This window comes from Nematolebias whitei, chromosome 2 (assembly GCF_014905685.2).
Source record: "Nematolebias whitei isolate Nwh7 chromosome 2, NemWhi1, whole genome shotgun sequence".
Taxonomy (NCBI): Eukaryota; Metazoa; Chordata; class Actinopteri; order Cyprinodontiformes; family Rivulidae; genus Nematolebias; species Nematolebias whitei.
The window spans coordinates 56856554-56869687 of record NC_056499.1 but is presented as its reverse complement, the minus strand read 5'-3'; the positions used below and the strand labels follow the sequence as shown (position 1 = coordinate 56869687).

General features: G+C 39.2%; 1 protein-coding gene across 1 annotated transcript in view; it reads right to left on the bottom strand.

Moving 5' to 3' along the window:
- LOC119424952 (liprin-alpha-1) overlaps nt 1–13134 on the bottom strand; it is a 229419-nt gene that overhangs the window by 180643 nt on the left and 35642 nt on the right. Inside the window, exons 3-5 of the mRNA XM_037692477.1 lie at nt 774–875; nt 488–652; nt 308–382 (exon numbers count right to left, since the gene is read on the bottom strand). Coding sequence (XP_037548405.1) covers nt 308–382; nt 488–652; nt 774–875 — 342 coding nt within the window. The remainder of the gene's footprint in view (nt 1–307; nt 383–487; nt 653–773; nt 876–13134) is intronic.

Here is a 13134-nt window from a genome sequence, read left to right as displayed (position 1 = left end):
TTATTATTATTATTATTATTATTATTATTATTATTATTATTATTATTATTATTATTATTATTGTGATTAAGTGAATGATGACGACGACGATGACAACAATTATTACTGTTACTATTACTATTATTATTATTATGAAGTGGATGATGACAACGATTATTATGCTTACTAATATTATTACTATTATTATTATTATTAAGTCAATGATTATGATTATTATTAAGCAGAGCGTTTCATTAATATAGTCAGCAGGTGTTGACAGAAATCCTGAGGAAACGAGTAAAGTTTGAATAACTTGAGGTTTCCTCACTTCTTTGTGTGAAATTGTGAGCTGTTCCTCCAACACGCTGCATCTCTCCAAAGCAACACGGAGACGCTCCCTCACCTGGAAACATGAAGCACAAACAAACCTTCAGTTCGTCCAATATGCTTTGCCTTGCATCACCTGCGGGTCACACTGACCATGCATTTCTTATTTATTTTGTTGTACCTTCTCATCAAGGGCTTTGTGGTGTTCAAAAAGTGACTTTAGAGCTTTGAGGACCTCCACTTCACTGGAGACACCTGCTGGAGACTGAGCCTGCCTCTTCACCACAGTCATCCTCAGGCTGCGCTCATGACGGGACACCAGGCACTCCAAATGTTCCAGCAACAGCTGGACACAAAACAGAAACACAGAAACGCGTTTGTCAATCAATGTCACGAGAACCACATGTAGTATTATTTTTAAAAAAAGAGACACAGGTTTTTGCAGAATACTTCCAGTGTGCTCTTACTCGGGTGTTGTTTCTTTCTGCCTTCAGCTCAGCAATCTCCTCCTCTTTCTCCAGAAGCTGCTCCCGGCACATGTTCAACTCCTTGGTCAGTGCAGCAAACTCCTACAATAGAATCAAACACGGCATAATGATCCCATTACTTATTAGCTGCTTTTAGCGAGCCCACGAGAAAACATCACAGGAGAGGAGAGGCAAAATGCTTCAGTTCAGAAAGATTAAAATAATAATTAATTAATAGTATTAATAGTATTAAGAATAGTAATTAATTACTATTCTCGAGTAGACATTGTGAGCGTGTGAGTAATGTGAATAGTCTCAGCTCTCTCCACACATCCACAATCCCCACTTCATCCATCCAAGCATTTAATCTTTTGCTAATGTTTTTTGCGTCGGGTTTCTCATTTGATGAGTCAATTTTGGGATTTAATCGAACATTGAAATCTCCGCCGCATATTAAAACCGCTTGACTTTTTGTTGTCATTAGGTCGACTATATGTTTATAAAAGGACCAGTCACTTCCCGGAGGAATACACACGTTAAGGAGACTTATAACAATTCCCTCTATTTTACCTGTAATCATAGCAAATCTGCCTTCATTTTCCTTATATTCTGATATGTGTTCATAATTTACAGCCTTAGCTATCAGGGTCTCCACTCCTCTCCATTTCCCGGACCCATGGAAAGAAAAGTAAACATGGTTAAATCCTTTTCTATTTAATTTAGCATGTTCTGAGTCGTTGAGGTGTGTCTCTTGCACAAAAGTTACTTGGATTTTATCTTTCTTTAATTTTGATAAGATTTTCCCCTTTTAACTGGACTGAGTACTCAATTTATATTAAATTGTTACTTATAGGAACAGCTTCTACCCTGAGGCTGTTAGACTCATGAATCTCTAACCAGAATAATCACTGTGAAAAATCACATCACGTTGCTGCTGATCTGTTTCATGTTGCTGCTGATCTGTTTCATGTTGCTGCTGATCTGTTTCATGATGCTGCTGATCTGTTTCAATGTTGATGTGTTCATGCGTGCTCATCTGCTCACAGACTCATGTTCATGTTTGTGCTGATGTTCAATGTTTTTATGTTATGAGTGCTTAGTGTATATTTAGTTGATGTTTTTCTTAGTTCATATCTTAGATGTTATTACTGTTTTTCTTTTACATTTTATTGTTGGATGTAACTGGGACCTTGTGTACATAATTTCACTCCACCACATGTACCACATGAGGTGCGAATGACAATAAAGAAACTCTGACTCTGACTCTCTAAAGATCTGTTTTGCATCTATGTGATTCCCCCTCCATCTCACTCAAAAACCTGTTGCATGTCCCCCTCCCTGTGAGAACCAGCAGGGAATGAACAACTAACATAAACGTCAAACTGAACACAAGCTGTCCGTGTGACTTCCTATGTAGGGGTCTAACAATTTCATCCTGTTGAGTCACCCAAAGGGGCTCGAAGAAGAAAGTCCCCCTCCTCGGGCCGGAGGGAGAGGCCCTTGCCTGCGCCAGCCACATGCTGAAAAAGTAGAAAGAAAGAAAAATAAAAAGCAAGAAAAAAAATTGTTAAAAAAAAAAAATTGTAAAAATAAAAAAAATTAAAAATAAATAAATAAAAAATATTCCAACCACGAAGGAAAATTTTTTTTAAATTGTTCCCGAACGAACCAGTTTATTCAATAGTGGATCTCCACCACAAATTACAATCAAGATATTTCACCATTATTTCCGCCGTCTTCAGGCTGTGGGTTAAATCCTCTCTAGGACCACGAGGGAGTCAATGATGGTCTCCCGAAGGCTCGAAGCTTCTCCTTGCAAACTGGCTCCCGACCGGCTTTGAAGGCGCTCTTCGTCACTCATCTGTCCAACCTCGTCCAGGACAGCCGTTGTGCCTGCTCCATGAGCGTCTCTGGAGGTTTCATGGTTATCACGGTGAAGCCTATTCTCAGCAGGTCCTCTGATGCCTCCTCCACGGTATTGTAAGTTTTGATTCCATTTTCATGTCTGACGCGCAGCCTGGTGGAGAAGATGGTCTGGAATTGGATATTATTTTCCTTTAATACTTTGCGGATTTCTGTATATTCCCTTCGTTTTTTGAGTATGAGAGGTGGATAGTCGTGATCCAGGTTTATGTGGTTTTCTTGCAGGTAAATCCTTCCCCTACCATGCTTTGCGGAGTATTGTCTCTTTGGTTCTGGAGATTAAGAACTTAATTATGATGGAGCATGGTGATGCATTCACTGGCAGCTTCAGCCCCACTGATCGGTGAGCTCTTTCAATTTGAAGATCAAGCTCGTCATCATTTAACTCAAGACCTTCACGGAGTAAATTTTCCACTAATGTAATCATCATTGTTTCCTTCTCTGACCCCTCCAGTACTCCGTACATCCTTATGTTTTTGCATCAGGATCAACTCTCCAGATCCAACAGTTTGTCCTCCATCTTATTGTGTAGCTTTAGCATAGCCGTCATAACTTCTTCCGTGTTTTGGATCCTTTCTTCTGCCTTCTCAATACGTCCTTCCACTTCGTCCATTCCGTCTTCACGATTTCTTCTTTTCTTGTCTCAAGTTGTTCTTTGTTTTCTTGGCAAAACCCTCTTAGTTCTCACAGAATCATCTCGGAGTCTGTCATTTTTGGATGCTGTGACTCGTTGTTTGTTAGCTTGGGCCCTTTAGCCGCTAACTGTTGCTACGTCCCGTCTTTCTCACCCATCTGACCTCAGTCGACGTTTGTTGTTCAAAGTGGTGATGCATCTCTTATCCCCTTTTTAACGCTTTATTTTTATAGAGTTACTTCAGTTTATATGGGGAAATTTCTCTTAATTATTGTGGTTCATCCAGGAGCGCGCTCGCTATGCGGCCATCGTGATGGTGGTCCGACCCGGAAGTCAAGCAGCAGCTTTTAAAGGGTGTAGCTTACACGAAATAGAACTCAAAAACTGCACGTTTCCCTATTGACTAGGGGTTGAACGACTACATAATTTTTAAACTCGACATTAACATAATAAAACTCAAGTAGAACGCGAGTAGTTGACGTCATAGGATCTCAAGATGCAAAAATAAATAAATAAATAAAACCACAAAAAAAGGTAATTATTTACAACAAAAAAAGACCAACAAAACATTGGGAGCGTATATTATGCTTCTACCATTTATCATACTGCAAATAAATCACAGGCAAAACAAAACTATTAGTTATTATTATTAAGCTGCAAAACTGAAAGAAATGTGTGGCACGTAAAAAACAAAACTAAAAACAGTGGGGCGGTCGACCACCCCACACCACCGCCCGCAGTGTTGCGCGGTGGGTGGGCATCACAGGGTCAGCTCTCAATTGGTTCAGATGTTACCTCGCAGACAGATCCTTTTGTGTCTCCATCAAGGATTTTAGTTCTGCAGCGACAGAGCTTAAATGGGGGGGTTCCACAGGGGACCATCTTGGGTCCCCTCCTATTCTCTTTATACGTGCTGCCGCTTGGTGCTATTTTCCGGAAACACAACATACCCTTCCACTTCTACGCCGATGACTGTCAAATTTACTTCCCCCTAAGACACAATGGTACATGCTCTATTCAACCTCTGCTCGACTGCCTGGCTGACATCAGGGACTGGATGGCTTTAAACTTCTTAAGTTTCAATGAAAAGAAGTCTGAAGTCATGTTGTTCCCTCCCCACGACACGATCACAAACCACTGTATCTACCTCTCCGCTCTAACCCTGTCAGAAAAACAAAGAGTCACTAATCTGGGAGTGATAATGGACCCTTCCCTGAAACTTAATCATGTAAACATGATTGTTAAATCATGTTTCTTCCAACTGAGGCGGCTGTTTAAACTGAAGCCCATATTGTCCAAAAATAACCTGGAGACAGTAATACATGCATTCATTACATCTAGGCTTGATTACTGCAATTCGCTCCTGTTTGGTATCAGTCAGACCTCCATTGCACGACTACAACTTGTCCAGAATGCAGCAGCTCGATAGAGAACACATTACACCAGTTTTGGCCTCACTGCACTGGTTACCGGTTCACTTTCGAATCCAGTTCAAAATACTCCTGTATGTCTACAAATCAATGAACAGCCCCCCCAATCTCTCTGATCTGCTACAACCTTATGTCCCACCACGTTCCCTGAGGTCAGCGGACCAGTTGCTCCTCACAGTTCCAGGAACACGTCTTAAGCACAGAGGGGACAGGGCCTTCTCTATAGCAGGACCAAGACTTTGGAACGAGTTACCTGTTTGTCAGACTGGCCCCCTCCCTCTCGGTTTTCAAGTCCCGTTTAAAAACCCACTACTATTCCGTAGCTTTCAATACCAAATGATCTGTTTTGAACCTGTATGCTCCACACTGGCTAGTCGTCATTATCTGCATTGTTTGTATGTCTATATTTCTGATTTACTTTATTTTGTATTTTGCTTTGTGTTACCTGTTGTTCTGTCTGTACAGCACTTTGGTTGGCCTTGTCGCTGTTTTAAGTGCTCTATAAATAAAATGGTATGGTATGGTATTAGGTTTAGTTTTAGAGATTACTATTTTTATAGGTTTTTTCATAGGTTTTGAGATTCAGATTTTTTTAATTTTTGTTTGTAAAACAAGGTCAGAGGAAGCTGGTTCTGGTTCGGTCAATTGGAACCGGTGTTACACCATATTCTGTGACCTGCAACAGTGCTTGCAATACCGCACCCTATGGTCACAATATATGATGGTCACAGAATATGGTGTAATACCGGTTCGCAACAAGCTCCAAACAGTCAGGAAGTTGATTCATTTTCTGTTTCCTTATGGTAGTTAAACCGGAAAATTAATCTTTAATAATAATAATAATAATTTTATTTAAAAAGCGCCTTTCATGACACCCAAGGACACTACAGTAAGAACAAAGATGAACAGGAATAAATTACATAAAGAATATAAAATACATAAAGAATATAAAATACATAGAGTATAAAATACATAGAGCAAAGTTAAGGATAAGCGAGTCTAAAGAGATGTGTTTTCAGAGCAGTATTGAATATAGAAAGAGAGGTGGTGTTTCTTAAGTCAGGGGGTAAAGAGTTCCAGAGATGAGGGGCAGAGCAGGTGAAGGCCCTGCTCCCCATGGTGGAGAGGCGGGCAGAGGGTACATGGAGGTTTAGTGAAGAGGAGAATCTGAGAGAGCGAGAGGGGATGGAGATGTGTAGGAGGTCAGATAGGTACGGAGGGGCAAGGTTGTGGATAGCTTTGAAAGTGAGAAGAAGAATTTTGAAGACGATGCGTGATTTAACCGGGAGCCAGTGGAGCTGCTGCAGGACTGGAGTGATGTGGTTATAGGAGGAGGTTTGAGTTATGACACGGGCAGCTGAGTTCTGGACCAATTGCAGCTTCTGAAGAGATTTGTTGGGGAGGCCATAAAGAAGGGAGTTGCAGTAGTCAATCCAAGAAGTCACAAGACTGTGAACAAGGATGGCTGTGGAGTGGGGTGTGAGAGAAGGGCGGAGATGGTTAATATTTCGGAGAGGGAAATAGGCCGACCGAGTGACATTGTTGATGTGTGAAGTGAAGGAGAGAGTGGTGTCGAGGATGACACCAAGACTCGACCTGAGGCGAGGGGGATAGCAGAGAGTTGTTAAGGGGGATGAGAAGATTTTCTGATTTTGAAAGAGAGTTTTTGGTACCGACAAGAAAGATTTCTGATTTGTTACTGTTTAGTTGTAGGCAATTGTTAGAAAACCAGTGATTTAGCTCATTGAGACAGTCGGTGATGATGGAGGGTGGGTGGGTGGAGTTTGGTTTTGTTGACAAGTAGAGCTGTGTGTCATCAGCATAACAGTGAAAATGGACACCAAATTTGCAGAAGATGTGACCTAGAGGAAGGAGGTAAATGATGAAGAGGAGGGGTCCAAGGACAGAGCCTTGGGGGACACCCGTGGAGATGGGGGAAGACTGGGAATGAAAGGATTTGAGCTGAATGAATGGAGTGCGGTCAGAGAGATGTGATTTGAACCAGTCTAATGGAGTACATGAGATGCCAATGGAGGTTAGTCTGCTGAGGAGGATAGAATGACCGATTGTGTCGAAGCAGAACTTAGATCCAGTAGAATGAAGATAGACAGAAGAGCAGAGTCAGCAGCAATAAGAAGGTCATTAGTTATTTTTATTAGAGCTGTTTCGGTGCTATGGTTGGGGCAAAAACCAGATTGAAACTCTTCATAAATGTTTTTGTTGGATAGGTGAGAGTGAAGTTGACTAGCAACGATTTTTTCAAGAACTTTGGAAATAAAAGGCAGATTAGAGATTGGACGAAGATTACTGAAGTTGATAAAGTCAAGACCTGGTTTCTTGATGATGGGGGTGACGGCAGCAGATTTGAAAGCTGTGGGAACAATGCCAGAGGTTAGGGAGGAGTGGATAATGTTGGTGATGATGGGGAGCAGAGACGGGAGACAGGATTTAACAAGAACTGTGGGAAATGGATCGAGCTGACAGGATGAGGACTTAGACTTGCTGATGTCAACAATGTCATCAGCAGAGGGGAGGGAGAAGACAGAGAAGGGGAGGGAGGGAGGGGGGAGTTCAACATAGATGCTGGGGGCGGTATTAGGTCCAAGGTGTTTATGAATTGAAAGAATATTTTCATTGAAATAAGACATCAGAGAGTTGCAAAATTCTGTGGAAACCATGTGAGAGGGTAATGAGTTAGGAGATGAGACTGAACGGTTAAGGAGAGAGAACAAAGTCTTTGAATTGCCAACATTGGAACTGATGATGTCAGAGAAGTATCTGGATTTGGTTTGAGAAATACTGTCCTTATACTGGATGACGTGGTTTGCATAGTTCCTTGTGAATTGAGAGACCGGATTTCTTATAGAGTCGCTCCAACCTCCGACCTTTGGATTTCAGAGAACGGAGTTCTGGAGTGAACAAGGGTGCAGAGTTGGAGAAGGAGACAGACCGGGTTTTCAGAGGAGCGACAGAGTTAAGAATGTTGGTGAGGCTGTTGTTGTAGAATGTGACAAGGTCATCTGGGTTAAAAGAATTGAAGGTGAAGATGGTATTATTAATATGAGACAAAAGAATGTCATGGTTGATATTGGTATGGTATGGTATGGTATAAAGTTTATTCGTTTTAAAAAGGTACAAAACAATTCCATAACAATATAAAGAAAGATACAAAAGATTTAAAATGAAAGGCAGCAGAAAGAAGAAAAAATCTATTTATATCTGCCCCTTTTTTCAAACAATTATTTCAATCATAATAATTTTCAAGTAACAGAACAAAATGAATAACTCTAATTTTTTTATTCTAATACAAAACACACACTAAGCTACTTCATATATACTTTTTTAACAATTCAGCTTTGATCTTTTTATTAAATGTTCACATTGACTTGGCATTTTTTACATCACTTTCTAGAACATTCCACAATCCACCTCCTTGGTAGACCTTCCCTTCAGACTAGTTCTGAATTTTGGTTTGACAAATATCTCTATCCCTTTAAGATTATAACAACTTTGTCTTTTAACAACATTTCTTTGGATATTTAATGGTAATGTGTTATTTTGAGCCCTATACATAACTGATAAAATACTATAATCTACCAAATCATGGAACTTCAATAAGTTCAGTTGATAAAATAATGTGCTTGATGGGTGACTGTAATGCTTTCTGGTGATAATTCTTACAGCTCTTTTCTGTAAAATAAAAATAGGTTTTGTAAATGTTTTACACGCTTTCCCCCAAACATCAATGCAATAGATTAAATGTGGAACAATGATTGTGTTATACAACATGTACAGAGCTTTATCATTTAATACTTCCCTGACTTTGTATAGTACTGCAATAGATTTAGATATTTTTGTTCTTACAGAATTGATGTGATTTTTCCATGTTAGCTGTTCATCAATGATTACACCCAAAAATTTCATCTCATTAACTCTACAAATCTCAACACCCTCAATTTTAAATGGATCATCAACAGTTCTCTTTTTGTTACTGAATATCATGTATTTAGTTTTATCTAAATTTAATGATAATTTATTAAGTTTAAACAAAGTTTGTATTTTATCAAATTCTGTCTTCATCAATTCCAACATCCGTTTTACATCTTTACCCAAACAAAAAAATGTGGTGTCATCTGCAAAAAGGACACATTTGAGGAGTCCTGATACATTCACTAAGTCATTCACATATAAAATAAATAACTTTGGTCCAAGTACAGAGCCTTGAGGAACTCCACAAGTGATATTGCACAGGTCAGATCTTACACCATTTATTTGTACAAACTGTTTCCTATCTTTTAAAAAGCTAGATACCCAGTGTAATGCTGGTCCTCTTATACCATATTTATTTAATTTTTCAAGGAGAATAGTGTGGTCAATAGTATCGAATGCTTTTTTTAAATCAACAAAAATACTAACACAATATTGTTTTTGATCGACAGCAGGAGTTATTTGTTCTATTAATTCCATGAGAGCTATTGATGTAGAGTTTTTTGCTCTAAACCCATACTGACTGCTACTTAGAATGTTTTGTTTAGTAATAAATTTATCTAATCTGGTCACAAATAGTTTTTCTAGAATTTTTGAGAACTGTGGTAATAAGGATATTGGTCTATAATTATTGAACACACATTTATCACCATTTTTAAAGAGAGGAACTACCTTAGCTACTTTCATATTGTCTGCAAATATTCCTTTTGAAAATGATAAATTACAAATATATGTAAACGGCTCGATAACATAACTCATTATGTCCTTTACAAACATCATATCCATGTCCACCCAAAAGATGCTTTTATTAAAACTCTTGTCCAATAATTGTACGCTTTTATCAGTGAATATCTCTATATTTTATCCTGGAGATCAATATACACAACTTATCAATATGTTTTTATCATTCTGGTTTATTATTTCTATTGTTATTATTTCCATGGTATTATCAACAATTATTGACATTTCATTAATTAATTTACATTTTATTTCATTTTTAACAAATAGAGCCACTCCACCACCTCTTTTGTTGCTTCTGTTCACATGATATAATTCATACCTTCCATGTGAACATTAGTTGTGTTTTCATCGTTGAGCCATGTCTCTGACAGTGCTATTATTGTAAAGGTTCTGTTTAGCTGTTTTAAATAATCTGTTATTTTGGATATATTTGCATTTAAACTTCTACTATTAAAGTGAATAATAGAGAGACCTCCATTTGTTATATTGATGTCATTAAACTGTTCTTCATTGTAATATTCACAGTCTTTTATTTCAGGGAAAAAAATTGTATCAATCACATCTTCAACATTGTATATTTTAAACTCTGTTATGTTTTAATGCATTTGTTCATTTTATATTTTGTTAATTTCTTGTTTGTGAAGTTATGTCAATGACTTATCATCTGTCATTTCCTGAGCTAATTTTAGTTTTTCCAGATCCTTCAGGTCTTTTATTATTTTAGCCTGAGATCCTTCCTGTAGTTTGATCCAGATGTTTCCATTTCTTGTCCAAGTTGATGCTATTTTTTTCTTTTTTTTCAACCACCTTGCTTCACGTGCAATATTTCCATGTTTTTTAGTTAGATGTTCATTTATGTAAACATTTGTTTGCAACATTTTTTGCTTGCATTATTACCTTGTTTCTTGATTTCCTGCTAATGAACTTGATGACTATGGAAGGTTTGGCTTTATCTGATTTGTAGAGTTCTACGGGCTAGGTTAGCTTCGGAGCTTCACTACAGTCATATTTAAAATAACGAGTTCTCTCTTTTTCGAGCTAATTACAGCCATGTGACGGAAGTAACTGTGCGTAGATGGTTTAATCAGTGACATGAGACATTAATTTTCTTTGACCCATCAAAATAAATGTGGTCATTTATTGAACAGAATCAAAATTTAACATCAAAACATTGTACACTTGATTAGACTGATCTGGTTCTGATTAATAAAACTTGGCACGTTTTACTTAATAAAAACAACAGACATTTCTGAAGGCTTCTACATTAATTACTGGCAAGATAGAAGTTTAAAGATGGGAAAAATGGAGGAGTTTAAAGGGAGATGTTGAAGGAAGATGTATGTCTCTAGACCAGAACAGCACGCTCCTTCCAAACGCAGTTCGCCCGCGGTCCACTTCACGTGAAGCTCGTGACGACTCTTTACCTTGGCAGAGGATGGGTCCGCTACGGTCAAGAGGTCCCTGGCACGCTACCTTTCAGCGTCTCCTCAGGGCGGCTGCGACTCGGCAGAAGTCGTGAGATACTTCGTTTAACAGAACAACTTCCTCAGAAGTTGAAGGGCATTCGCCTGGTTATAGTCACAGCGAGGCGCCGTGGCTCCAGCAGAGATTGATGACTCCATCAGACTGGAAAACTGAGTTCGAAGTTCCACTCAACAGTGGAAAATCTCCAGAACTCCAGAACAGCAAGAGATGAAGAACAGAACTTCACTCCAGAACTACTCCACAGAACCTCAGAAGACTCCGAAGACTATAGTTCCAGGAAGTGTCGACTTTTAAAGAGTTCTGCTTCCGGTCACTTTAGTAAGTCCTGATTGATTGAAGCAACCAACAGGGGTGTGGTTCTAGTGATGTCAAAGGGTTTTTACAAGTCAAGAAAACAGCAAGAATGTTTTCGGAACAGACAGAGAAATGTTTTGGCGAAGTGAGAAACACTGCAGGTGCCAGTTCTCTTATTTACTGTCTGAAAGTTTTAAAAACACGACAGCCCGTTCTAACAACTTGTTTTTGACTGTCTCCAACTTTTGACCAACATCACTCTTTCTCATTTCAGACAGAAGATCAAAAATGCATAATTACTTTGTAAAATAGACATTTAACTTGATTTCTAATTTAAATGAGGATTTAAAAAAAAAAATTAATACTGTTTCACAGTTGATTTAAAATGAGTGGTTCACTTCAACATTTAAAAATGGTATGAACTAAACATACTTCTGATTATCAAGATATTGTAAAATAGTAATGATAATATAAAAAAGAGAGTGTTCTTTCAATTGATTAGTTCAGGATACAATTAGAAAGTCTCTGGATGAGCTAATTTGTATTTCTGGATTCAAATCAATGAAATAACAGTTCCTGTCCCATGAAGGTCTTCAGAGGCAGGTTTTGGTCGGAGGCCTAGTTCACTACAGATTTGTTGGGCAGGGTGTGACAGATTGAAATGTCCTCATGTTTGATGTCAATGTCTTTGTTTTGTAAAAAATTCACTACTTGCTGCTCCAGAGTCTGTAGTTCTTCCCGTGGTGCATCTTCTGTAATGTTAGTACCAGCAACAACTCTTGCATAAGTTCGGTTCCTAACTTCCAGTCCAGTGATCACCAAGTTGTCTATTTTTGTGTATTGTTCCATGTCGTCTACTTTCTGTTCCAGTTCAGCTATTTTTCTGTCTTTATTAGTCATCAGTTCTTTCAATTGTCTCACTTCTTCATACAGTCCTGTCAGTAATTCACATTTAGCTGATAATTTAGTCAGTTCAGCACTCAATTTAGTCAGTTCAGCACTCAAAAAGTTCAAAGATTTTTTAACTTCCTCCATATCTTCTGAAATATTTTCCGACATTTGTCTCTTATCTCTGTGTTTGCTCGGCATTACTCACGATACTTCTGGATTATTGGTCTCAACTCTCAGAAGCACAGGATCCAGCCACGAGGTTCACAGGCTTATGTTGTTAGCTTATGTTCTTAGCCGAGGCCTAGCAAGGTCTAGCTGAGGCCTAGCGGCAACAACCTCCAGGTCCCACGCAGTCTCACGATTCACTCGGTCCAGAAGTTCGCGGCCCCAACGGTGACAGACCAGGTCCCGGTTGTAACAGCTCCCAGATCCCACAGCTGTAGTCTAGATTCCTCGGTTTCAGCAGCTCGCTGGTCCAAAACAGCTGCGGACCGGGTCTCCTCCGTAAACTGCTCGGTTTCAGCAGCTCGCAGGTCCAAAACAGCTGCGGACCGGGTCTCCGCAGTAAACTGCTCGGTTTCAGCAGCTTGCAGGTCCAAAACAGCTGCGGACCGGGTCTCCGCCTTAAACGGCTCTGTTTCAGCAGCTCGCAGGTCCAAACAGCCATTTAATATTACGAAAGGAAAGAGTGCGTTGAAGTTTCTCTGAAGAAAATTTAAGATTGACACTGAATGAAATCATGAGGTGATCAGTAAATGGAAGTTCATCAGAAGAACAGTTAAGAGGAGAGAGTCCAGAGCAGCATACTAAGTCCAAAGTGTGGCCCTTAATGTGGGTTGGAAAGTTAATGAACTGCTGGAAGCCACAGCTGTCGAGGCATGATGTGAAGTCTCTGATGAGGGGGTTGTTGTCTTCATCCATATGAATGTTGAAGTCTCCAAGCAGAATAATGTTGGGTGAAAGAGCTGAGAGATGG